Source organism: Hyperoodon ampullatus (genome assembly GCF_949752795.1).
Source record: "Hyperoodon ampullatus genome assembly, chromosome: 13".
Classification (NCBI taxonomy): Eukaryota; Metazoa; Chordata; class Mammalia; order Artiodactyla; family Ziphiidae; genus Hyperoodon; species Hyperoodon ampullatus.
The window spans coordinates 26,546,027-26,572,670 of NC_136926.1; the positions used below are offsets into that span (position 1 = coordinate 26,546,027).

Here is a 26,644-nt window from a genome sequence, read left to right on the forward strand (position 1 = left end):
GGGTCTTCGGTCACCAGTGAGAGTGAAGACAGAGTACTGACACCTCTGCTCAGTGCAGGTGGGACATTGCCCACCCCCCAAGATCTACCTCCTCACCCCCTGCTGTCCCCACATTCGGCCTCAGCCTTGGCCAGTTGTCTGCTTCCTACCTTTGATGTCTGTCCCCGCACACTGCACCAGCCAAATTTTTTTTTTTCAAGCATCACTTTGCACACATCACCACTCTCCTTAAAACCAACCTTCAGGGGTCTTCTGCACGTAAACCCCCATTTTAGCCAGCCTGGGTTACCCGCGCGAGCAAGCGTCTCGATGTTCCCACCACGCCCAGATGCACCCGACTCACGCCCAGCTTCTCTCAGCTCATTTAAGCTGTTCTCACATTTTTGAATATGCACTTTTTCTCTTCCTCCCCCACATCTCCTTTCTTCCTTTTGACTATGTAACATGGGGATTAAGACCCCCTTTCTGAAGAGTTGACAGACTCTCACAAAACCATGGTCAGACCAGGCAGGTACTTTCTTTGTAGGAAGTGTGAGCAGAACCTTGTTCTTTCAGTTCAAATTCTTTCACTGATTTCTTATGTATTTTTATTTTTTTATTTTTATTTTATCTTTTTATTTATTTTTTTTTGCGGTACACGGGCCTCTCACTGTTGTGGCCTCTTCCGTTGCGGAGCACAGGCTCCGGACACACAGGCTCAGCGGCCATGGCTCACGGGCCCAGCCGCTCCGCGGCTTGTGGGATCTTCCCGGACCGGGGCACGAACCTGCGTCCCCTGCATCGGCAGGCAGACTCTCAACCACTGCGCCACCAGGGAAGCCCTGGATTTTTAAATCTTTTCATTTATTTAGTTTCTCAAACAGTGTGATGTTATAAGAGATCATCTTGGTAATATTTTAATCATCCTTCAGTTTCGTTGTTTGTTTTTGTTTTATTGTCTTACATTTTTTCCTTTTAGTTGTTGAGTGTTGTAAAGCTCCAGTTCTTGGTTCTGTTTACTAATTGAATTGTTTGTCAAAGTACATGTATTCTGCTCTTTTCTTTCTTTTTTTTTGACTTAATACTTCACATTTCTTAAGATTATTTAGATACAGTTAATCATTTTTAATATTTCTAGTAAATTGGGGTACTTTAGCCTATGATTTTTTTCTTACAGTTAGAGCTTTTGCTGCACTCCATAATGTTGACATGTGTTGTCTTTTGCTGTTGTCCTTAGGACTTTCCCTTTGGCCCAACTGTTACTATTGTTATTGTTATTATTAATATTTCCCAGTGATGACTGCTGAGGTTATGGCTGTTACTTCTTATGGTACGTGGTGGTGTCAACATTTCTAAGTGTCCATAGAACTTCTCTGGGCCTGAATATATCATCAGTTTTTATAAGACGTTTGTGTACTCTCAAGAAACGTGTTTTTACTCCATCAGTTCTATTTGTTAAATCAGTTTTTATATTATTTTATTCAAGTCCATACTCTCTCTAACTTTACTTCAGAGTTCTTAACCTGGGGTCCAAGGACTGCCTGGGAGTCCATGAGCATGCAGGGGTTTCAGAGGTCGTGGACGCCGGGGACTGAACAAAGCTGTGTGGATATGTGCATGCATGAATTATTCTGGGAGGGGGGTCTGTAGCACTCACCACATTTTGGAAGGGTTCTGTGACCCCAAAGTAGGTAAGAACACTCATTTACCTAGTCAAATCACAGTCTGATTTTGTGTGTTTTTTTCTTTACGTATTTCTATTTTGCGTTAATTTCTGTTTCTTTTTTATGTATGTTGTTGCTTTGTTAGTCGTGCAGTTATCTTCTTAAGAAATAGGCAGGGTACAAATGATCAAATAATTACCATATTTGGGGCATATATGTTTGATAGTGACATATCGAAAAACTGTGCCTTTTAGTGCCCTCTTTGCCTCTTTTAATGCTTCTAGCTTCAACTTCTCTTTTCCAAATATCGTAATGGAAGCCCCTTGCTTTTTTTGAATTTGCATTTGCATGAGAGTTTATTTAGCTCGGCATTTTATTTTTAAAATTTGTGTATATATTTTGCTATATATCTGTAACTTATAAACAGCAAATTGTTGGATTTTGTTTTCTGATTCTTTCTGTAATTCTTCTCATATAAGTTCTATTAACATTATTGTTTAGCGTAAGGCATAAATTACCTTCATCTTAATATTTTAATATATATTAACTCATTTAACCCAAAAAGGTCATGCTCATCTCCCCCCAACCCCCGTCCCTATGAGTTATTATCCATGTGTAGAGCATCACTTCTGGGTAGACTAGAGGTCTGCCATGGGGCACACCTGCTCCTCCTGGTCTTCATCAGTGCCAGGCTCTGTCCTGAGCCCCTCTTGAAGCCACATCCTCTCGCTTCAGTGTCCTTGGCTGTGATTTGGAGGAATGATGTTACCTCACATCCCCGTGGGGCTTGGAAGACTAAGGAGTGCAAGCCTGTGTGGAAAACTGAAGGCGTAGGTGATTATTACACTATCAGTATTGTGAAAGATTCCTTTGTTTTTCTGTTCTTCTTAATCCCAAAGTTTGTTCAACGTAACTTAGAACACTACATCGTGCTTTACTTTTTAGAAATAATATGCGATGCAGCAAAGAGCTAGACATCAGGCCCACCCCCCCTGAGGGAACCCACACAGTCATGTGAAAGAGAGGTGGGGACCCTGATCTTGTGCCCCTCTCGCCATCACCTGTCTGCCCCAGGATGGTCCCCTCAACTTTCCCCTTTCTCCCCTGACCCCTCCCGTGGTGGGGGCAGAGTCTCAAGAAGATGGTCACTCTGGCCGCTCCTGTTGCAGGTGGGAACCCGAGGCCAGTGGTTTACCACAGGTGCAGTGGTTTAGTGTCAGATCTACCGGCAGCCATGGGGAGGAACAGTTCAGATGTGATGCTGGAGCCCCAGCCTGCTGCTGCCGGGACTTCTTAGAGGCCACAGTGGGTTCAGTCACCACGGGCCGAGGTGGAAACCAAACGGCCTCTCTGCTCAGAGTCACTCTGCTCTTGGGGCCAAGCGGATGCTCACCAGCATCACACATGTCTGGATGTATTTGCCATCGACTGACACCCACCTTACAGGGGGTGGGGAAAGGCAACCCCTTTCTTGTGGGGGAACCCCCCTTCAGTATCTGATAACCAGGAAGCCCAGTCGGAAGGTGGCCTGGGGAGTGTGGAGTGGGGTGTCTTGAGATGGACCATCCCTCCTGCACCACAGGCCAGACGCTTTCCCAGTGGCCAGGATGCCGGTGGGGCTGGTGGGGCCGTGTGCTGGAGACCCTCCCACGCCCCACCCCACGCCCCCATCTGCCCTGGTGGGCATCTTCCTCTGTCACTCACCTTCCTCGGCTCCTGCTCGCTGGGAGGTCTCTGCCCTCTGGGGTCCAGATCACCAGCTTGAAAGGCTCTTCCTACACCTTTCAATCCCTGCCCCCTGTGCTGCCACCCTCAGCCAGGCCAGATCTTCTCGCAGAGATGACAGGAGCACCTTTGTCCTCCCCGGCCCTCACTTGGGCCTTCCAGCTCCTGGACCCCAGAACTGAGAGGGGGTCATGAGCAGCCACAAACAAATGCGTTCCCTACATAATCCTCATGTGGCCTCATCTGGAAGAGGGAGCAGCACTGCATGGCTCTGGACTGGTCTTCTCCCGGGACCACAGGCACCCCCAGAGTGAAAAGCTGTCCTGGGCACGTGGTCGGAGGTGGTGAGGGGACCATTTCCCCTCCTGGAGGCTGGTGGGGCCTCATGGGGTGTTATGAACTGGAGCCTCTACCTCCTGCCGGCGGCCCATCCGCATTCCCAATGTGGGCCTCGCTCCTGCCATCCTGCCTTCTACCCGCTGTGCCCTGGAGGGGAGTGGCCTGCAGGTGTCATGGGCAGCTGCATCCCCCGCTCCACCAGCACTGCCTCGTGAGCTGGCAGCTTGTTCCTGAGTGTCAGCCGCGCTCTTCAGCCTCTTTCTGTCACCTGTTGTTTCCTCTGGTCTCGCTGATCACAACCAGGGTCCGGAGACCCCTCCTCCTCTACCTTCTCATACACCTATCCCCCCAAGTCCTGCCCACAGTGTCCCTAATGCCACCCCCTCCTCTCATCTCACTGCACGGCCCCCTCCCTGGCCACCCACCCCCAGCCTTTCCCTCCACCGCAGCCAGAGGGATCCTTCTGCCCTGCAGCCTGATGGGGTCAGCCTCTTCCACAAACACCCACCCTGGTTTCCATGGAAACCGGTGTCAAGATGCTTCCCGATGATCGGACATCTCCTCCCCACCAGGAGCTCCTGTGTTCCGAGCAGGCCTTCGTCCTCAGGGGACCCTCTCCCATCTGTAGGAAGAGCCTGGGCCAAAGACGGGGTGTTCTCGCCCAGAGTCAGCTATTCTGAGAGGGCCAGGCCCCCTGACCCAACCCGCCCCAGACCCGTGCTGCGTCCTGGGTGTCAGGTGCAGTAGAGCTGGGGAAGGAGGCTGAGTTTAGGGTCAGGGCCGGCACTTCAGTTAGTGGAGACTGAGAAGAGAGAAAGGGTCCAGGAGAGGGTCACCCTCTTTTTTTTTTTAATTGACATATAGTTGATTTACAATGTTGTGTTAGTTTCAGGTGTACAGCAAAGTGATTCAGATAGATAGGTATAGATAGATTCTTATTCAGATTCTTTTCCATTGTAGATTACTACAAGATATTGAATTTAGTTCCCTGTGCTCTACAGTAGGTCCTTGTTTATCTATTTTATATATAGTAGTGTGTACCTCTTAATCCCAAATTCCTAACTTATCCCTCCCCGCCTTTCCCCTTTGGTAACTATAAGTTTGTTTTCTATGTCTGTGAGTCTATTTCTGTTTTGTAAATAGTTCATTTGTATAATTTTCTAGATTCCGCATGTAAGTGGTATCACATGGTATTTGTCTTTCTCATTCTGAATTACTTCACTTAGCATGGTCATCTCTAGGTCCATCCACGTTGCTGCAAATGGCATTATTTCATTCTTTTTATGGCTAATATTCCATTATGTATATACACCACATCTTCTTTATCCATTCAGTTATCTTCAACCATTGCCTTCCAGCAGGGGGGCATCCAGTGGGGTTGATCTAATTGAAGGTTTCCTACCACCCCAGCCCTTTGCTGGGTGTCAGGCCAAATGACTTGAGTTTGTGACCAACGGTTGAGAAGCCTATTGTCCTGTGGCCACTCAGAAGCTGTGACCCACACTCCTGGGCTGCATCCTATGCCCCACTGAGCTTAATTAGCTAAACTGGGACTCCTGTTCCTTATCTTACATGTGGAGGATCACCTCGAAAAAGCCAAATCCAACCTCCTTGGTAATAGTTTGTCTGGGAATGTTGGTTTTAACTACTGCAGGCCACACCTCCACTGCCACCTCACCTCCCATGAGATTTCTCCTATGAAAAGCCCTCAAACAGACTGAGGGGTGGTCATTTTTGAAAAATATGACATCGGGGCCACCCTTGGGAGGCCACCCCGAAGCAGTAGTTCTGCCCTTTAAGCTGTCGTGAGGGAGGTGGGGAGAGGACAGGATTTCGTCCCCTCCTGACACTTGGAAGCAGAAAGTGTTTGGGGGGACAGAGAGTTGAGGGTCCAGCCTCACTCTCACCAGATGTGGGCTCTGGGAGAGGTGAGGGTAAAGGAAGACTGGTTCCCTCCTTGCTGACGTGTAACACAGCCTGTACATGCCTGCGGTGTTTGCAAGAGTGTTTGTATTTAGTCCTAAGCGGTCACAGCTTCTGGGTCCTTCGGAAATTGATTTCTTTTATACATCCCTGGACAGGCTTCTCTAGCTTCACTGTCCTGGGAGCAAATCTCACTAATCCTGGGAGACCTTGCCCTGCAGGTTGCTGGCTGGAGGGGAGAACCTCTGCATCCTTGTGTCCCCTCTCCCCAGCAGCCATCCCAAAGGAGCTGCCTGTGTTCTCACTGCTGATCCATCCCTCTGGTTTCACCCCAGTGTGGATGGGGCCGACCTGTTGGATCCCCACCTCCTCCTGCTGTTCCCTGTGGCCGCTGGCTGTTTGCATGTGCAGGACCAGGACCTGGAGCATCACCCATCAGAGCCCAGAGGACGGGGAGTGGAGACGAGGAGTGAGCCCAGGAGTCTCGAGCGACCAGAGGCAGAATACTGGACTGTGTTCTCCGGGAAAGGCAGTTTTCTCAAGAAATCGTCAGTAAGGTCACCCCAAACCATCAGCCTTATCTGTTGCAGAGGAGTGGATTTCTCCCTTTGGCTAATGGCGGTTGATTTCTACCTGGACCAGGGTATTTATGTTTGAATTACAATCTTTCCCCCCTTTGCGCCTCCAGGGATCTGGAAAACGGAGGCCTGGGCTAGACAGAAGCTTTCTAGAAGATTCACTATTGAAGGGATTCAGGGAAAAACCTTTGGTGGTTGGCGATCTGTGGGGTGTTGGGGGGGCCAAGTGTAATGGTTTAGCTATTTTTACGGGACCAGATTCTTTGTGTCCAAAGTGCAGCAGGCCAAAACGCTTAAACAACCAGAGGTTTGCAGCAAAGAGAGGGTTTATCCGCAAGGCAGCCAATGAGGAGATCAGAGAACACTCTCAAATCTGCCTCCCTGAAAGCAAGGGTCTGGGTGTTTACGGGATGGAGAATCAAGCAGCAGGGCGGTCTGAGGTGTGGGGAGCGCGGGGGAAAATGATTAGAAAAAGGAGCAGGGACTGTGGTTCTGCGCAGGTGTAACCAACTCCCGGCCTCTGCACGCTCACAGCACGATCTGGGGGCGGACTTCTTACGGAGCGGACCCTCGCGCATGCCCAGTGGGAGGGTCAGGGGTCCCATCCAGTTTTAGCCAGCTCAGCTCCAACTAGATGCAGCTGGCTCTGAGTTTCTAGAAAACAACCCGGAAGATATTTTATCATTTGGGCTACGTGCTTGGAGTACATGCAGGTCTTAAAACGGCCTTGATTAGTGACGGCAGGTGGAATGGATTTGACTAATCATGACCCACAGTTCCACTATCTCAGGGGCTGCCCTCATCCCCCACCTATCCTACCGTAGGTTGGGGCATAGGACGCTGAGATCTGGGACATACTTACGCTAAACGGTCGGTCAGGGTTGCTGAGCAGACCCGGGGCCATCCTCACACCAATCACTGGCTCTTGTGCCCAATAAAAGGGAAAGAATGCGGGAAAACAGGGAGACGGTTACTGGGCCTTGCGCTTTCCTCCAGCACCCTCTACTGGCAGAGCCAGACATTGCACGTGTTGACCAAACCTCGGTGTCCGGCTCGGAGGCCCCATCCTTGTCCCAGAGATCTCACCCTCTCCCCAAAATGAGGGACACCTGCTCCCAAGAGTCGTATCCACAGCCAACTGTGTTAATTCCTCCCGAAATTCAGTCACAGTTCCACTGAATATTCTGCTAACCTCCAACAATTCCTACATAAAGTAATGCTGAGAAGAAAAGAGAACGTGGTTGATAAATACATACACAATAAGGAGCAAAGAAAAAAGACGCAAAATCACCGCCGTTCTCCTTTTTCATCGCTCATGAATAGGGTTGCCAGATAAAATGCAGGATGCATGGGCTTCCATGGTGGCGCAGTGGTTGAGAGTCTGCTTGCCGAGGCTGGGGACACGGGTTCGTGCCCCGGTCCGGGAAGATCCCATATGCCTCGGAGCGGCTGGGCCCGTAAGCCATGGCCGCTGAGCCTGCGCGTCCGGAGCCTGTGCTCCGCAATGGGAGAGGCCACAACAGTGAAAGGCCTGCGTACCGCAAAACAAACAAAACCCAGGATGCTCGCACAGTGAGTAATTTTGTAGTATAAGTATGTCCCAAATATTACAGGGGACATACTTAAACTATTACTTGTTGTTTTTCTGAAATTCAAACCTAATCTACCTTTTTTACAAGTTTTGTGGGGCAGTCCTGCAGCCTGGATGGGATTGGGCGGTCTCTGGCGCCCTCTAGCGTTGAAAGGTCTCAGCCTGGTGTTTTGGGGTAGCTGGCAGGTATTTCATTTGTGATGATGTGACCAGGTGAGTACGATCGTCCTTTACGAGGAAGCACGTTTGGAGCATGTTAGCTGAGGGACCAGAGCAATCAGCCTGCACCCGTGCCCCCAGCCATCCATTTCTCCTTGGGAAATAGTCAGGAAGATGTCACCTAGACCTGGAGCTGGGTGGAGAAGGTGCCCTGTGTTCTTGCTGCACCTACTTGGAGTGGAGGTGCCATCAGGTTGTGCTGGGAGGGGGGGAGGGAGGAAACAGGTCATTTCATGGGTGAAATGTTACAGACTCTCACTGCTTTTGCCAAGTTTTGGTAGACTTCCTTGAATAAATATTTCATTTTTTGTATGCCATTAGGTCCATTTCCAGAGACTTTAAAGATATAGAGGTTTAAAGATATTTAAAGACTTTAAATATTTATATACAAAGATAATATTATTTCTTAAAATTTATACATAAATTTAAAATTAATATATAAAACATGCATATATAATTATAAATACACAATTATAAACATATAACTATATAATAAATTCATAAACACAAACATAAATATATAATTATAAACATAAACATATTATTATAAGTATATAATTATAAACACAAACATTTGTATATTATAAATATATAATTATAAACGTTTAATTATTATTATAAATATATAAATTAAAAAATAGTTTTCACCACTTTTGCTAGAGGCGGGTCTGTGGAACTCTTTGTGTTGCTGTTCCAGAAGTGGAACTCTCCCACTCCAAACTGGATTTGAAATGAGCAGGAAAGAAGTGAAATGTATAAGAATTGGGAAGATAGCAGCAAAACTGTCATTCTTCACAGATGATATGTTTAAGTATGTAGCAAGTCCCACAGAATGCAGATAAATTAACAGAATCTATAAAAAAGTGTAGCAAATTTCAAATGCAAAAACTTACTGTATCTCTATTAACAGCAAATGGAGAATAACATTTAAGGAGACATTTTACAATTCATAAAAAATATCAGTTTACTAGGGATGAATCTAAAGAGATGCCCAAGTCATTTGTTTATGGGGAAAACTCTACATACAACTTTATTGAGAATTATTAAAACCTATTAATGGGAGAGAGAGAGGGAGAGAGGGTGAGAGAGGGAGGATATCCATGGATTGAAAGTTCAGTGTGGTAAAAGATGCCACTTTCCCTCAAATTGATTGCTAAATTCCCCCAGAACTGGTTCAAGGTGCAGAATTCCTGTACCTTTTTTAGGGAGCAGAAGCCAAAGAGCCGATTCTAATTAAGAGACGCTCAGATCCTCTTGACAGGAGCGCTCTCCTTCGTCCTGGCCACCTGGGCAGTTTCAAGGTCATGGCCAGAAGGACTTGGTTCCCTGCGACGCCCACTCAGAATTCTCCCTCTCTGTCTGAAGAGGCGACCTTGGTGGGGGGGTCCCCCCATGGGCACACCCGTCCCAGCTTCAGCCCAGAGAGTAGGGACCGGGAGGGGCTCCCTGTGCCCTCCGGGGGTCGCCCGCCCCGCCCCGCCCCCTCTAACCTGGGCCCTCCTGCCGCCCCTTCCTCGGCCGCCAGGGGTCGCCAGGGGTCGCTGTCCCCTCGTTGGGCAAGCCTCGCTGTCCCCTTCCCCTGAGCAGAGGGGAAGGCTGGGGCCCAGAGAGGGGAATCATCTTGCCCAAGGTCACACAGCATGTCAGAGTGACCCTCCTTGTCCACCCTGGGGACCCTCCTTGTCCACCCTGGGGTCTGGGCTCCCCCAGGCCCTTTGCCACCAGCCCTCCCTCCTTCCAGCCATGGGGTGGGGGTGGCCACTGGGTCCAGTCTCGGACCTCCTTTCTGTTCCCCTGACTCAGGTCGGGGCTGGGGGTTGATGGGGGGAAGTTGCCCACGGGAGGGGTCTGGGGCCCGGCAGATGGCAGCTCTCCATCCGGGTGCCCTTGTGTGGCCTGTTTCCTGTCCCTGTGGCCTGTTTCCTGTCCCTTAGAGGGGAGGCCCCAGGTTGGGAGGGGGAACACCGGGGGCTGACTCTGTCTCGCTCTCTGGGTTGTTAATCATTTGGGGCCTCGGTTTTCCTACCTGTGAGATGGGACGGTGATGCTTGCTGTGAGCCCCACGGAATCCGGAAGTGGCTCAGCTGGGTAACTCATGTTGCGTGTTTCGTAAATGGTTCAGGACAGTAAGCCACTCAGTAGCCTCAGGGTGCAGCTGCCTTTTGGAATCTCAGATCTGGTCAGGACTGAGGCCTTCAGGGCCTCTGCCCCCCGCCTCACCTCTTCTGAGCCCTGTTCCTGTCCTTCTGCTGGGCTCCGGGGCTCGGGACACTCTGGCCCACCAGCCGGCCTCACTGTGTGCAGCACAGAGAACCGTCCCCACTGGAGAACTCCCGGCCCACCACCCCCCGGTCCCTCCCTGGGCCTGCTCCCCGCACCCTCTGCTCGTCCCTCTCTGCCCGGCTTCCAGTCTGCGTCTGATTCTTCTTCCTCCCCAGGGCAGGGCCCCGCCATGTGACATCGAATGCAAGTGATTGCTGGGCGGTGAGCAGGGTGGTGGGCCAGGCGGCGCGGGAGACAGGAGTCTGGAGTCTCCGAGGAGGAGGGGTCAGGGTGCTTCACTGGGGGCCTGTGTGCGCCAGCTGAGGGCTGCTGCAGCCCCCCGCTCTGTGCCTTTGCTCATGCTGACCCCCCGGGAGGCCCTTCCTCCCTCTGCCCCTCAGCCCTGGGGGTCCAGCTCCCAGGCCCTGTTTTGAGGTGGCTGAAGTTGCCGCTGCTCCCCTTGGCTGACACCCCAGGACCCCAGGATCCACCGTCCTTGTCTTCCCTGCTAATGTTTACTGGTGGGGGAGGATCTCTTGGCACCATGGGCTCTGGGCTGGGCAGGGGCGAGTTTCCCTGTCTTAGCTTCACCTCCAGGACGTGACCTGGGCCCACGGGGCAGTGAGGGGCGATGGGCGTGAACACTGGTTGATGAGCTGATTGATCAGTGCTGGGGTGAGGGCCATACTCCCCCAGGCTCTCGGGTGGGGGCATTCGCCCCCCCGGGTACTGCACGTCTCATGTGTCAGGTGATGCGATGTTATGGCTGTGGCCTGTGGGCCTGGCTCCCGGCTTCCCTGGGCCGGGGGACCTACTGGCAGTGTCCCCTGAGAACGAGCTGGTGGAGTCAACCCTGTGGAAGTGATTTGCTTCTTTGGGGGTGAACTCAGGAAACTGTGGCTGGGTGCTTGTCCCCCATCTCCACTCCCATCAGGACCTTGAAGCCCTGGAATGTCCTGGGAAACTCTCTGATTGGAGAAGGACAGGGGAGGAGAGGAGAGAATGGGAGGGTCAGCCTGGAGGGTGGATCGGGGAGGCCTGTAACTGTGAGTGGGGGTGGGGTGGGGAGTCAGGTCACCCACAGGGCAGGAGGCAGCTGGCCTCACCACACTGGCCCATCTGTCACACCTCTTGCCCTCTGTTTGACCTCAGCATATCGACCAAGCACAGGGCAGACTGGGCAGGGAACAGGGCACCCAGTGTCCAAAGGCCCCTCCTTCCATGGTGAAGCAGGCACGTTCCAGGTCTGACTTTGGCCTTGACTGGGCCAGTCCTGCCTTGCCTGGGCCTGGGACATGAGCAGCTGAGAGCCCCACACAGGCCAGGCCCCCAGGAGGCCCGAGGGAGGCTTTTTGGATGGATGGATTGATGGATGATGGGTAGATGGATGGATGGGTGGATGGATGGACAGATAGGTGGACAGATAGATGGACAGACAGATGGATGAGTGACTGACCAATCTGAGGTCCTGTCCATTGGGGAAGGACCGCATGAGGCCTCTTGGGGGACATCTGTGCTCTGGGCTCCTCATTATTACCCCAGACCCAGGGCTCCCAGTGCAGTGACTGTGAGGGTCCCCATTTCTCCCCCCTTCCCCTCCTTGGCCCAGTCTTTCCCCCAGAAGAGTCCCAGGTGTGGGGACAGCAGGGAAGGTGTGACTGCAGTGCCCCATGTCCAGCCCTGGCCAGCCCTGCCCCCCAGGCTCCTCTGAGCCCCGAGTGTCTGGCTGTGTCCCACATCAGCCGCAGCTGCGTGCCTGGCGTTTAGAGAGGTCCCTGGGGGCCCCGAGGAGGGGGTATCACCTGCACAGACACAAGATTCTGGAACAGAAGATGCCCCTTCTGATGGTTGATTGACGTGATCTCTGCCCGGCTTAGGCCTGGGCGCAGGGGCTTGGGCGGCCTGGGTGCTGTGACGCAGGTCCCTTCTCCAGGGGAGCTGGTGGAAGCTTCCAGAACTGGAGCCACTCCTCCCCCCAGCCTGGGGAGAGGGAGGCACCTGCTTCCCCGGGCTGGGCCGGTCGGCGTTTCCTGGCTATTTCGGGCATCAGGGCCTCTTGGTTTCACCAGGCCAGCTGTGCGGGGGTGAGGGTGGGGCCCATGGGGAGCCCAGAGGTGCTGGCCTGAGGCCGGCTGGGCCCGAACAGGCCGATGCTAATGGCAGCAACAGTCAACCTCAGAGACCAGCAAACATCCATTTTCCATCTGACCGTCCCTCCTGGACCCCAGGGAGCGAGTTTCCACTATCACCAGCCCGGCTGCATGGAGGGGACACAGGCCCCAAGCCACCAACCCAGAGTCAGGGCTGTCCTGCCCCCTGGTCGCCTCCAGGCTCGGCCGTGGCCCCTCGTGAGGCCCAGTCGGGCACCCCCAGCCCTCACCGTGGTTGGTTTCTGCAAGGCACGAGGCCATCCTGCACAACACCACTCCCTCTCTATAGGCTGCTTCCCTGTGCCCACAGGAGCCCCAGCAGAGCTGTGTTGCCACTGCCGAGGTCCCCACACATGGTAGGTGCTCAGGTAAGGGCTGCTGAGCGGTGGATTTGCCCCAGGCAGTGACCGCAGTGGGCCTCATCCACGCAGGGCCTTGGTCCACACTAGCGCTGAGCTGGAGGCCCTGTGTGACCAACGACCCTGCGGGTGGGCTCACCAGGCTGCTCTGGGGTCCCGCCTTCCTTCGGAGAGCCGCTCTCGGCCTGCCCACAGCAGCCTTTCCGTCCTCCTTAGGGAGCCTGTTTGGGGTCTGGCCGAGGCTTCCTCCCTCCTCCCAGCACAATCTGGAGGCCTCAGCATGTCCCCAGGAGGCCGGGCCCTGGGCGGGCAGGGATTGCCCATCCTGGTGAGGACCAGAGGGGGATCCAGACTTTGGTGCCCAGCACAGCCCGGGCACAGAGAATGCTCAGTGGACTCCAGCCCTGACGTGAGATGTCCCCAGGCCAGGTGCTGAGGAGCAGAAGGGACCTGGGGGGTTGAGTGGCCACAGGAAGAGAGTGTCACCCTGACCTGTGTGGAAACACACGCATTGCAGTGCCCTGGTGAGTCGTGCTGACCATTAGCTACTCTGTCCCTGGAGTGGACAGAGGGTGTCTGATGACCCAGCCCCTCCCCTGGCCCCTGTCCTGGTTGCCCCAGACAGTCTCCCTGATTCTTGTCTGTCACCTCCTCTCCCCTCCCCCAGGGCCCCAGCAGTCACCTCCTCTCCCCTCCCCCAGGGCCCCAGCAGTCACCTCCCCTCCCCTCCCCTCCCCCAGGGCCCCTGTGCCCTCCCTGCCCGAGGCTATTCTGGGCTCTGCTGTGAAGGAAGCCACAACCCCCCTCCCCCATCAGTCACCTCCCCCAACCTTGGCCTCCCACGAGGAAGCCCCAGACGGAGGGCAAGGGCGCTGCCCAGGGTCGCACAGCAGGCAGGGCAGGGCCAGGCCAAGCCCCCTCCCCGACCTGACACTCTTTTCTATTAGACCGGGGGTCTGCCCAACATGCCCCCACCCCCCTGCCACCCAGTGCCCTGGGGCCACCAGTCCGCAGGGGCTGTCCTGGCTCTGAGCTGAGCAGGGCAGGCCCGGTGCATCCCTCATGGTCAGTGTCCCCTCTGTGAAGTGGGCAATGGCAGCCCTGATGGTCCGGGACTTCAAGGCTCCCTGAGGGGCTGTGATGAGCCTCGAGACGTGCTCAGTGCCGGCTGCTGGGGGATCCGCCTTGTGGGGCCGGGCAGTGGATGAAATCTTATCCCACGTGTGCGGGGAGATGCTCCCTGGGTGGGGAGCTGACCTGGGGGCTTCAGGACATGGTGGGGTCAGCGGTGGGCTCTACGGGTGTCCCCCCAACTCATGAGCTGTTCCAGGGCAGGTGGTCCTGTCTCCTTGCTCCCAGCACCGGCCCACTGACGGTTTGCTGAATGAATGAGTGAGTGAATGGATGAATGACATGTCTCGCAGGGCTGAGGAGCTGTGGAAAGAGCTGGGGGGGGGCAGGTCAGCCAGCAGCTCACCCTGTAACCCTGGACAGGTCCCCCAACCCACATCCCACTGACAGAGCCTCAGTTCTCTCCTCTGTGAATTGGGCCCACAAAACCCACCCTGCTTTGCTGTATGGACTCAGAGGGTCCATGAAGCCCCTCCTGCCTGCCCCTACCTGCACCGAGTCAGTATAGATTGAGGAGCCAGGGTTCCCCAACCCCACAGAGTCTTAGGATGCCTCTGATGTCCAGAGGCTGCGGGGTCGTGTGCTCAGCACCATCTCCCGGCCAGCACTGCACAGCCTCCTCGGGAGGGAAGGTGACCTCATGAGGGGGGCCCGGGTGGCCACCGTGTGTGTGGCCCTGAGTGCCTGTGGGACCTGGGCAGCTGCCTCAGCTCTGGGAACCTCTGTTTCCTCATCCATGAGGTGAGGTGGGGGTTAGCACCCACCTCCCGGGGAGGTCTGGGGGTCACAGGAGGTAGAGCACGATCCACAGGCAGCACCCAGCTGCGGCTCCAGCCTCGTGGCAAAGAGATGACATCTGCAGCAGAGCTGGGGACGGTCAGCCCCACGACCGGGCAGAGCTGGGGTACGGAGGAGGGTGCAGCCGGGTCCCCGTGGACACCCTATTGCCAGCAAGCCTGTTACCAGCTGCGCTGAGCAGGTCTGTGGCTGGCAGCTGTGTCCTAGGCGCCCAGGCACAGGTCTCATTCCTTATCCTGATGGGAGGTGTGAGAAGCTGCTTCCTGCAGCCCCTGGGGGTCGGGAGTGGGTGGGAGATGCCTGGGATCAGCTCCTCTCAGCCCCCACGTGCTCAGCCCAGACTGGCTGCGATTCAAGCATTGTCCACGTGAAGGTCACAAGTGGAGAGCTGAGTGCAGGTTATCAGGGAGCGGCAGGCCTCTGTCAGGTGGATGGGGACAGGGACTGTCATGCCAGCAAAGGGAGCAGCCGGAGCAAACTGCAGAGGTGTGAAGCAGTGTGGCCTTTGGGGACAGAAGCCCTTGGGCTTAGAGTAGAAGGTGTTGGTGGGACACAGGGGCAGCAGAAAACGTGTCTGGGAGTGTGGGAGGAGCAGATGCCAAAGGGACCTGTACTGGGGGCTTGGTGTTTGAACTTTACCCTCAAGATGCTGCTACTGGGCCAGTCTAGCCCTGTGCCAGACTGACACTTCCGGTGGCAGGGCACAGTGAGCCCTCACCTCCAGGAACCAGGACCGAGGTGGGGCCTCCAAGAAGACAACACCCTCTCTCGGCCCCTCCCCCAGTGCCCTGACCCAGATTTCTGACCCAGAGGAGAGGAAGGGCATGAGGAAGCCAGCCCCTCCAACCCAAGGCCCCTGTCCCCCAAGGTCCTTCTTTGGCCCTAACAACTCTGTCGTTGTTGGGCCTGGCTTGGACCTGCCTGACCTCTCCTGGGTCCCAGGGCCAGGGACCTGGGTCCAGGTGGGCTCAGAACTCTCCAGGTGGTTTGATGCCTGGCTGGTAAGGCCTGGAGAACATTTAACCGGGGCTGGAGGGAAGCAGTGCCCCAGAACAGAAGCTAAGATCAAAGTCCCCTCCCCATGAGCCCAGGAGAAGGGGCTGCAGGAGGCCAGGGAGGAAGGAGGGGGAGCCTAGGCTGGGAGGCCCCCAGGAGTGGCCCAGCCCAGGGACCAGGCAGGACACAGAGGGAGAGGAATGTGGGCAAAGGTTCCCGAGTTAGTTACGCTAACAGCCATACTGGAAAGAAAGGACAAGCCAGGGGCAGGGAGGTGTGGAGGGTCCCCACCAGGGCAGGGAGGGAGGGCTCATCTGGAGGTCACCAGCCATAGGCAGCTCCGGCCAGGAAGGTGGCAGGGGGTGGATATGGCCCTATGCTGGAGGAGGAGTGGGAGGAAGGAGAGGGCGGATGGGTGATGTGTCCTGGCTGGTTGCCTGGGAGATGCCCCCACCCAGGAGACTGTGAGCCTCTCCCCTTAGTTACTTTCTCACTGGCGCCTAGGGTTCCCCACCCCACCCCCAGAATTCTGGAGAGGGTGCAAATTAAATACGAGACAAAAAAAGAAATGAGCAGAGATTTCTGAATAACGATGAAAACATTCTATTGAGAGTTGATTGGGTGCAGGAGGAAGGGCTGGGGGGACCAGGATGGGAGGAGAGACCCCCCAGGGGACCCGTGGCTCCAGGCCCCAGAGGGTGGGGGGTCCAGGGACCTAAGGGCACCCTGAGGACGCCACTGTCTTCTCCACGGTGCTCCCCTCGTGCGTGACCTGGCAGCTGACCCTGTCGTAAGATTTCCACTCGCTGGCCATCAGGGCCAGGTAGCTGCTGGCCGCGTACTTGTTGTTGCTCTGTTTCAAGGGCTGGGTGGTCTCCACGCCCCTGGTGATGGTGGTGCTGCCTGCCTTCCAGGCCACCGTCACGCTGCCCGGGTAGAAGTCATTGATGAGACACACCAGGGTGGCCTTGTTGGCCTTGAGCTCCTCAGTGGAGGGCGCAAACAGAGTGACTGAGGGCGCAGACTTGGGCTGACCTGTGTGACAGAGGAGGGGGTGTGAGATGCAGGGGAGGGTCCGGGCTTGCCCACCCCCATCATGGCCTCTGTGAGTGTCCCCATGGTGGCCCTGCTTGCCTTCTCTGTCCCCCCTCCCACTCAGCAGCAGACAGCACCCAAGAAGCTGTTCCATATCACTCCCCCGGGTGACCCGGCCAAGCCGTCCCATGTGCAGCCTCAGTGTCCCCGTGTGTAACCAAAGCAGCTCTCCTCCCTCCTTATGATCCCTGTCGGACTCTGGAGGTGGCTGCTCCTGCTGTTGGGGTCCTTCCTGCCGGTTACCCCAAGACCAACCTGCCTCCCCAGGCCCCAAGGAGAAAGGTGGGGGTCGGTCCTTAAGTTGGGAGGGCAGAGGGGAAGCAGCCCCCAGAGAGAAAAAAGTGACTTTCCCAAGACAGCAGAGGGTGGGAGAGGCTGGGAAAGACATGAGAGCCACTTACCTAGGACGGTGAGCTGGGTCCCGCCGCCAAAGATGTACCACGGTAACTGAGACTCGGACCAAAACCCGCCGGGCCAGCACCTGGGGCCTGTCCCCCGGGGGCCGGGCTGGAGTGGGGACCTGCTGGGCATGATGGGAACAGGGCTGTAGCAGGCAGGGCTGTGTCCTCAGGTTGGGGGTGGGTGGGCAGCCAGCCCCCCAGAGGCTGGGGCACTCCTGGGTGTCCCCATGCCCAGTCCCCTGTCTGAGGAAGGAGCCACTCACACCTTGTCACCCAGTGTGTCCCCCCAACTCTGAGGCTGTCCTGTGACCACTGAATCCTCAGTGCTGATGGTGCCGCTGAGTGCCGAGTCCCCTCGGGTGGCCATGTGGTGTGGCAGAGTGAGTCCTGAGCTGGCTTGGACCTGCCCGACCTCTCCTGGCCTCATTTTAGAGCTTCTGGGTGTTCCTTCCCCCATAATTTCCCACAGTCCAGCCAGGCAGCTTTCTCCCTGGGCCTGTGGACACCAGGTCATTTGGGGGCCCCCTGCCCTGTTGTCTCCACTCATTGAGATGCAGTTCAGTTCCCCCTCTTTCATGAAGCCTTCTTGGATCTTTCAGATCATTGTCTTTCTGTCCATCTGTTTTTCCATCCATCATCCATCCATCCATCCATCATCCATCCATGCATCCATCATCTATTATCCATCCATCCATCCATCATCCGTCCATGCATCCATCGTCTATCATCCATCCATCTGTCCATCATCCATCCATCTGTCTATCAACCATCCATCCATCATCCATCCTTCATCCATCCATCATCCATCTATCCATCCATCCATCCATCCATCCATCCATCCAACCAACAATGGCTCACAAACACTTGCCTGCCAAGCACTGTTTTACATTCTGGGACATACCAGGGCCCTTCTGGCTCTCACCCCATCTCTCCCTGAAATCTCTCAGGTGATGGACAACAGGGCCCTCATCTGGGTCAAGTCTAAGGTCCCTCCCAAGCTCCTGTTGTACCTAATGTCTCTGCAGGATGTAACATAGGGTTGGCCCCCCTTTCCAGTGACTTGGTTCTCCTTGATGTCTGTGACCCCCACTTTCTTCCTTCTTTGTCTTCCCTTTCCCCTGACCCATGCATGGCTACTGATCCCCAGACTGCCTCCCTGGGTCCTCCTTTGCCATCTTCCCACAATGTGCCCACATGATGAGGCTCGAGTCTATTCCAGCTCCAAACCCTTTCCTCATCTCCACTTAAGTTGCCTATTGACCATCTCCAGCTGGATGCCCAACAGGAAACTCTAACTCACCACTTCCACATGAGACTGACCACTTTTCTCCTATTCCAGTTCTTTTTCTGTCTTCATCTTGTCACAGGTGACCATGAGTGCTCTCACCCCCAGGCCAGAAAACTTTGTCCTTAGATTCTGCATCTAAATACTCCTTCTTAAAGTTAAAACAAGGCCCCAAATAATTAAGAAACAACAGAACCACCCTCAGAGACTCCAAAGCCACAAGAAGTTCCGGTTTTGCCTTTGCTGATTTAAATTCCCAACTCGTACAAAGATGCATCATTGAGTTGGGGCTCGTTGGATGCAAGAATCTCTGCCAGAGGATCAGACCAGTGTGTTTTCCACCTGCTGAGCTGGCCCAGTTAGCTGTGGTTGGTTTTGTGAGGCAAATATAAGATCTTTTGCTTTAAATTTTTAATTGTTTTAAAATTATAAGAATATTAGATATATAACACAAGTAAGCAATCTAGAAGTGCATTTAAAAAGTGCAATGAAAGGATACTGGGTACTTCCCCGGTGGTCCAGTGGGTAAGACTCCACGCTTCCAATGTAGGGGGTCCAGGTTCATTCCCTGGTCAGGGAACTAGATCCCACATGCATGCTGCAACTAAGAGCCTTCATGCTGCAACTAAGAAGTCTGTGTGCCGCAACTAAAGATTCTGCTTGCCACAACGAAGATCCCACGTGCCAAAACTAAGACCCGGTGCAGCCAAAATTAATTAATTAATTAAAAAAGAAAGGATACTAGACAGTAACTCAAAGTGTCTATTCACAGATGACATGATCTTATATACAGAGCAAATAAATTCCGCAGGTGCTTGATCAACACACTAGCAATGAACAATTCATAAAGCGAAATTAAGAAAACAATTCCATTTGCAATGGTACCGATTAAGAATAAATTTAACCAATGAGGTGAAAGACTGTACACTGAAAGCTGCAAAATGTTGTTCAAAGATGTTAGAGAAGACCTAAATAAATGGAAAGATGTCCTGCGTTCATGGATTGGAAGAGTTAATATTTGAAAGAGGACAATACTAATCAAAGTGATCTACAGATCCAATGCAGTCCCTATCAAAATTTCAGTGGGTGATCATTGTTACAGAGATGGAAAAGCTGATCCTAAAATTCACATGGAATTGCAAAGGACTCCAATAGGCAAAACAGTCTTGAAAAAGAACAGGGAATTCCTTGGTGGTCCAGTGGTTAGGGCTCCACGTTTCCACTGCAGGGGATACCCTGTTCAGGGAACTAAGATCCTGCAAGCCCTGCGGTGTGGGAAAGAAAGAAAGAGAGAGAGAGAAAGAAAGAGAGAGGGAGGAAGGAAGGAAGGAAGGAAGGAAGAAAGAATCTCCTCAGCAAATGGTGTTGGGACAACTGGACATCCACATGCAAAAGAATGAAGTTGGACCCCTACCTCATACCATACACAAAAACTCAAAATTGATCGAAGACCTAAGTGTAAAAGCTAAAACTATCTCTTAGAATAAAACATAGGTGTAGATCTTCATGACCTTGGATTAGGCAGCAGATTCTTAGATATGACACTAAAGGTACAAGCAATAAATGAAAGAATAGATAAGTTGGACTTCATCAAAATACAAAACTTTTGTGCCTCCAGGTACATTACCAAGAAAGTGAAAAGACAACTCACAGAATGGAAGAAATAATTTGAAAATCATATATCTGATAAGGGTCTAGTATCCAGAATATATAAAGAAATCTTATGACTTAACAAAGCAACAAAAAGACAACTGATTTAAAAGCTGGGCAAAGGACTTGAAGAGACATTTCCCTAAAGAAGATATAAAAATGACTGAGAAGCACTTGAAAAGACCCTTAACATCATTAATAATTATAGAAATGCAAATCAAAACCACAATGAGATACCACTTCACAGCCAGTGGGATGGATATAAAAATAACAATAATAAAAAAGGAAATAACAAGTGTCGATGAGGATATGGAGAACTGTAACGCTCGTGCATTGCTGGTAGGATTGTAAAATGGTGCAGCCACTGTGGAAAACAGTTTGGCCAACCTCAAAAGTTAAACGTAAAGCTACCATGTGACCCAGCAATTCCACTGTTAGGCATTTACCCAAAAGAATTGAAGACAGATACTCAGAAAAACACTTGACATGAATGTACATAACAGCACTATTTACAATAACCCAAAGGTGGAAATAATACATTAACTAATGAACAGATAAACAAAATGTGGTATATCCATAAAATGGAATATTGGGACTTCCCTGGTGGCACAGTGGTTAAGAATCCGCCTGTCAACGCAGGGGACACGGATTCAAGCCCTGGTCCGGGAAGATCCCACATGTCTTGGAGCAACTAAGCCCGTGCGCCACAACTACTGAGCCTGCGCTCTAGAGCCCGTGCTCTGCAACAAGAGAAGCCACCGCAATGAGAAGCCCGTGCAACCCAATGAAGAGTAGCCCCCACTCGCTGCAACTAAAGAAAGCCAGCACACAGCAACAAAGACCCAACGCAGCCATAAATAAATAAATAAATAAATAAATTTTAAAAAACAAAAAAGGAATATTATTTGGCCTTAAAAAGAATGACGTACTGATTCCTGCTACAACATGGATGAACCTTGAAAACATCATGCTAGGTGAAATAAGCCAGACACTAGGGTCTTATATTGTATGATTTCATTTATATGAAATATCCAGAACAGGCAAATTCATAGAGACAGAAAGCAGATTACTGGTTGCCAGGGGCTGGTGAATTGGGGGACTGCAGAGGGACTGCTTTGGGGTTTCCTTTTGGGGTGATTAATAGACTCAGGAAAAAGATAGTGGTGATGGTCGCAAAACATAGTGAACGCACTAAATGTCACCGAATTGTGTATTTTAGAATAGTTAAAATAGTGAATTTTGGGAATTCCCTGGTGGTCCACTTGTTAGGACTTGGTGCTTTCACTGCTGGGGGCCGGGTTTGATCCCTGGTCAGGGAACTAAGGTCCCACAAGCTACTCGGCCAAAAAAAAAAAAAAAAAAAAGTGAGTTTTATGTTAAAAGAATTTTATCTCAATTTCTTAAAACACTGACAGTATCGAGTGCTGGGGAGAATACAGAGCAACTGTAACTCATACACTTTGCTTGTGGGAATGTAAAAAGTTTTAGCCACTCTGGAAAGCTGTTTGGTAGTTTTATATAAACATGCACTTACCCTCTGATCAATCAAATCCTACTCCTAGGTATTTAACCAAGGAATGAAAACTCATGTTCAAACAAAGACTTATATGCAAATGTATATACTGGCTTTATTTATCATTGCCAAAAACTGGAAACAACCCAAATGTTCCTCAATTGGTGAATAGTTAATAAATTCTGATACGTTCATAGATGGACTCCTACTTAGCAATAGAAAGGAACAAACTATAGATAAAGGGGATAATTGGATAATTGCAAAGGTTTTATACTGACCTAAAGAAGCCAGACTCATACGGTTACGTACTTGGAATATATTGAGCAATAAAAAGGAATGAAATATGTACAACCAACAGTCAGGATGAACAGCCAGAAAACTATGCTGAGTAAAGAAAGTCGCTTCCAGGGCATATATCCAGAGAAAACCATAATTTGAAAAGACACATGCACCCCAATGTTCATTGCAACACTATTTACAGGAGCCAGGACATGGAAGCAACCTAAATGTCCATCACAGAGGAATGCATAAAGAAGATGTGGTACATACATACAATGGAACATTACTCAGCCATAAAAAAGAATGAAATAATGCCACTTGCAGCAACAGGGATGGACCTAGAGATTGTCATACTGAGGGAAATAAGTCAGAGAAAGACAAATACCATATGATATCGCTTATATGTGGAATCTAAAAAAATGGTACAAATGAACCTATTTACAAAATAGAAATAGAGTCACAGATGTAGAGAACAAACATGGTTACCAGGGGGCAAAGCGGGGGAGGGGTAAACTGGGATATTGGGATTGACATATACACACTACTAAATATAAAATAAATAACTAATAATAACCTACTGTATAGCACAGGGAACTCTACTCAATACTCTGTAATGGTCTATAAGGGAAAAGAACCTAAAAAAGGGTGGACCTATGTATATCTATAACTGATTCACTTTGCTGTCCACCTGAAATTAACAACACTGTAAATCAATTATACTCCAATAAAAATTTAAAAAAAAAAGAAAAAGAAAGAAAGTCGGTCCCAACAGGGTACATACTGTATGATTCCATTTATAGAACAATCTTGAAAGGACAAAATTAGAAAAGAAGACCAAATTAGTAGTTGCCAGAGTTAGCAGGGGCTTGGGAGGGAGAGAAGTGGGCATGGCTAGAAAGGAATCTTTGTGGCGATGGAAATGTTCTGTACCTTGACTGCGTCCATGTCAATATCCTGGTTGTGATTTTTTATTTTACAAGACATTACCGATGGGAGAAACTAGGTGAAGGGTAGATGGGATCCCTCTGTATTATTTCTTACAGCTGCATGTGAACCTACAATTATCCCAAAATAAAAAGTTTAATTTAAAAAAAGATTACATACTTCATGATGCTGTTTATATCTCAAAAAGGCAAAACTATAGGATCAGAAAGAGATCAGTGGTTTCCATGGTTGGGGCAGAAAAAGGGATTGACTACACAGAGGGTGCAGGGAAATTTTGGTGGGGGGTGGAAATGTTCTGTATCTTGATTGTTGTGAGGGTCACACAACTCTATAGTTTTATTAAAATTTATACAACTGCTAATACCAAAAAGGATGAATTTTACTCTGTAAATCGAAATAAAACAAAAGCAGTGTGCTAGTATGACATATTGCAGCCTGTTTATAAAAATCTTTATTATGTCATTACAGTTGTCAAAAAAACCATATCAAATGACTGTGTAATACTCCCTACCATGAATGTACCGTAGTTTATTTTACCTTCCCGTATCATTGGACATTTAGGTTGTTTCTACTTCTTCCCCAGGAACACACTTATAGTATTTAGCTGAAGTTCTGATTACATCATCAAGATAAATTTCTAGAGGTGGAATTGCTTGATTAAAAGGAATGTATGTTTTTATGAATCTTGGTATGTTATTCCAGAAATTGTTTGTTCCAGAAATTCAGCCTCCCATTGACAGTCCATGACTGTGCCCGTTCCTCCCCATCAGCACTCTGATAACATCACTTTAAATTCACTTGGCAATTTCATAGGAGATCTTGGTACCTGGTTACCCTGGACCGACTCCCCATCCCCAAGGCACAGGCTTTGGCCAAAGCCCCTTCTCCACGTCCCTTCTCCATTCTCTAATCTGCCTTCACACTGGTCTCTGATCTGGAGCCATTTTTCCAAAACACAAACCTGACTCTGACAGTGCCCCACTTAAATCCCTCAATGACTCCTCATGGAACCCAGGATAAAGGACTGGGCTACAAGACCCCCATGGTCTGCACCCCGCTCTCCCTGGCTCTGGAAACTCCCTGCGGGTCTGTGCACCTCAACTCTCCTCCTCAGCACCCCTTGCTCCCTTTGCCTGGAGCCCCCCCATCACGGGTCAGCGCCCTGGATCTCTAAGACCAGCTCGGACATCCTCGCCCCCCACATCTTACTTCTCCTAAAATGGTCCATGGGTCTGCCCTAGGCCTGGACATGACCCCCTTGGTTCAGGCCCACCCTGAGACCCTGAGTGGCCTGTCGGGTGAGTGGACGTCCTCGGGGGAGACCAGCTTCTTGCAGACCATCCCTTCTCTTGGACCATTTTGTTAAAATACAGGACACAGCATTCTCTTAACTGTCCAGCAAAAAAGCCAGGGGGGCCTCCTGGCTCCTCCCTCTCCTGGTCCTCTCACCTCCTGACTCTGTCCAGCTCTCTGTCCACTCTGCCCATGACAACACCCCCCTCCCTGAGGCCTCTCTAGTTCTGATTTCCCGCCCCCTCCCACCCACCCAACTCCAGTCACATTTCCTTGCAAACATCCCCCAGGACCCCCCAGATGAAGTCTGTCCTCCAGGGACGAGTCCTCCACGTCTGGGCCTGGCCGCCCCTCTAGCCTCTTCTCAGACCCACGTGCTGCAGCCCTGCGGACCCCCGGGAGCTTCCTGAGGGTTCTGTTCCTGTGCTGCCTTGCCCAGGTGGACCCCTTGACCTGAACTCCAACCCCAGTGGGGCCCCCTCTGTCCTGCAGGCAGCGCGCTGCATGTGGCAGTTGTCGCCGGGCCCCTCTTCCCTGGACCTTGAGCTGGGGTCTGACCTGATGGAGGTCCGTCTCTCCTCGTGTTCTCCTGGATCCTGCCCTGGCTGTGCAGTCCCCACCAGACGCTGCGGTGCCGGCCCCGACCTGACACTCACAGACACCCACCCACCTCCACGGCTGTGCTGCTGGTGCCACAGACTCCACTCCTCCTGTCCCAGACCTTCACCACCGCGGCCCCAGCATCCCTGGGGCAGGCGTCAGGCTGCAAGGCCCTCAACCAACTAGGACCCCTCACTTTGCAGAGGGGGAAACTGAGGCTCAGAGAGGCGGACTTGTCAGCCGGGTCTGTTTAGGGGATAGGGATGGGGACAGCTGGAGTCTTGGGCGTTGGAGTCAGAACCAGCTGTGTGACCTTGGGCAGTTGCCTCACCTCTCTGGGCCTCTATCCCTGTAAGTTGGGGGTGACAGAGGGACCTGCCTTGTGGGGCCACTGAGAGGGAGGTTCTGTCCCTAAATGGTCAGTGCCCACGATGAATGTGCTACTGTGTCACTGATCATCACAAATGGTCCCAGATGCTCAGCAGTTTGTGCAGGGACCTCCCACCACAAGCAGAGAGGAGGGGGCTGGGATCACACAGCAGCAGCAGGGGCAGACTGCGGCCCCCACGGACCCTCACCCAGGCCTTTCTCATGGAGGCGCCTGCACCCTGGTGGGCTTGGGCTCCCAGGGACCAGTCACAGGAGGTGGTCCTTGGCTGGGGGACCTGGGAACACCAGGGAAGGTCCCCTCACCACACAGCCTCAGCCAGAGCTTGCGCCCTGGTGCTCCAGGGACCAGAGCCTGCCCAGCCAGGGGAAGGGCGAGGAGGTGGCTCACCAGCTAAGAGGAGCCCCAGGGATCCCAGGATGACAGCAGCCACTGCCCCCTCCTGCCCCTGCCTCCCTGTTTCTGCTCTACCCCGAGGACCAGAGCAAGGTGGGCGAGGCACTAGTCTTGGGTACAAAATGTAAGGGGCGCCAAAAAACTCAGTAATTCAGATAAAGATTTTAATACAATATAAAAAAATAAAAATTAATGCAAACAAATCCACACTGGACAAAATGTCAACCCTTCAAATAAAGCCACCGTCTGCCCAGGCCCCTCCTCTCCAGCTGATGCTCCCTTCTCGCCCCTCTCCCCTCACCCGCTCTCTGTCCCCACTCCCAGTTCTGCCTGCAGGGACCCTCATGTCCCCCCATGATTCCCTCGGCCCCTTACCTGTGCCACAGGCTCCAAGGGCTGCTTCCTGCCGGGGTTTCCTTGCGGGGGGCCGTGCTCTGCGGTGCTGGCGTTGGAGACAGCAGGCCATGGGTGCCCACGGCCAGGCCCAGCACTATTAGAGGCCAGTTGTGCCTGAGGACACAGCTCTGACCCCTGCAGGCCTCACAGCCCAACTGGCCTGTCCTGGGCCTCATGTGTCCTCAGGTCAAAGGCACCTCTGGCCAACCCGCTGGCGTGGGCTCCCTGGAGGGGTGTCGGCAGGTGTCCCTGGCTCCCCTCTCTGGCAGTAGCCGTCCTAGTGCGTCCTGGCCCACATGGCCCTGGTCTCTGCCTGGGCCTTCTCTGTCCCTGCCCCCAGCACCCGGCCCCCTCCAGGGCCCATGGCCGTTACTCCTGGGGGCCTATCCCAAGAGGGGCACCCGCCAACTGCTCTGCTGTGGTCGGGATCCAGGGCTCAACCGCCTCACGCAGCAGCCCCTGCCGGCCCCACCCCTGGGACCCTGGGTGGGGCACATCTGCTCCTGCCCTAGTTCCCAAGGGCGCTTGTGTAGCATCTCCCTGGGGCCTGGAGAGGCTGAGGAAGTGCCAGCGGAACAGGAGCGGCCGAGGCCTGAGGTCAGCGGGGTGAGGCTGAGGCTTCTCTTCCGACCAGCCTTGGGTGGGGGTGGTGAGAGGGGAGGAAACAGGTGCAGGTTTAGCAAGAAGCC

The 26,644-nt window shown here is 52.4% G+C and overlaps 1 protein-coding gene across 1 annotated transcript; it reads right to left on the reverse strand.

Moving 5' to 3' along the window:
* Positions 1–11,291: 11,291 nt before the first annotated feature.
* Positions 11,292–26,131, reverse strand: LOC307062436 (immunoglobulin lambda-like polypeptide 5; the record flags this gene model as incomplete). The annotated part of the gene is made up of 6 exons (XM_079718155.1): positions 11,292–11,324; positions 13,794–14,029; positions 14,685–14,776; positions 16,440–16,749; positions 17,211–17,329; positions 25,935–26,131. The coding sequence occupies 6 exons, from the start codon at positions 26,129–26,131 to the stop codon at positions 11,292–11,294; spliced, it is 987 nt and encodes a 328-aa protein (XP_079574281.1).
* Between the last annotated feature and the right edge of the window lie 513 nt (positions 26,132–26,644).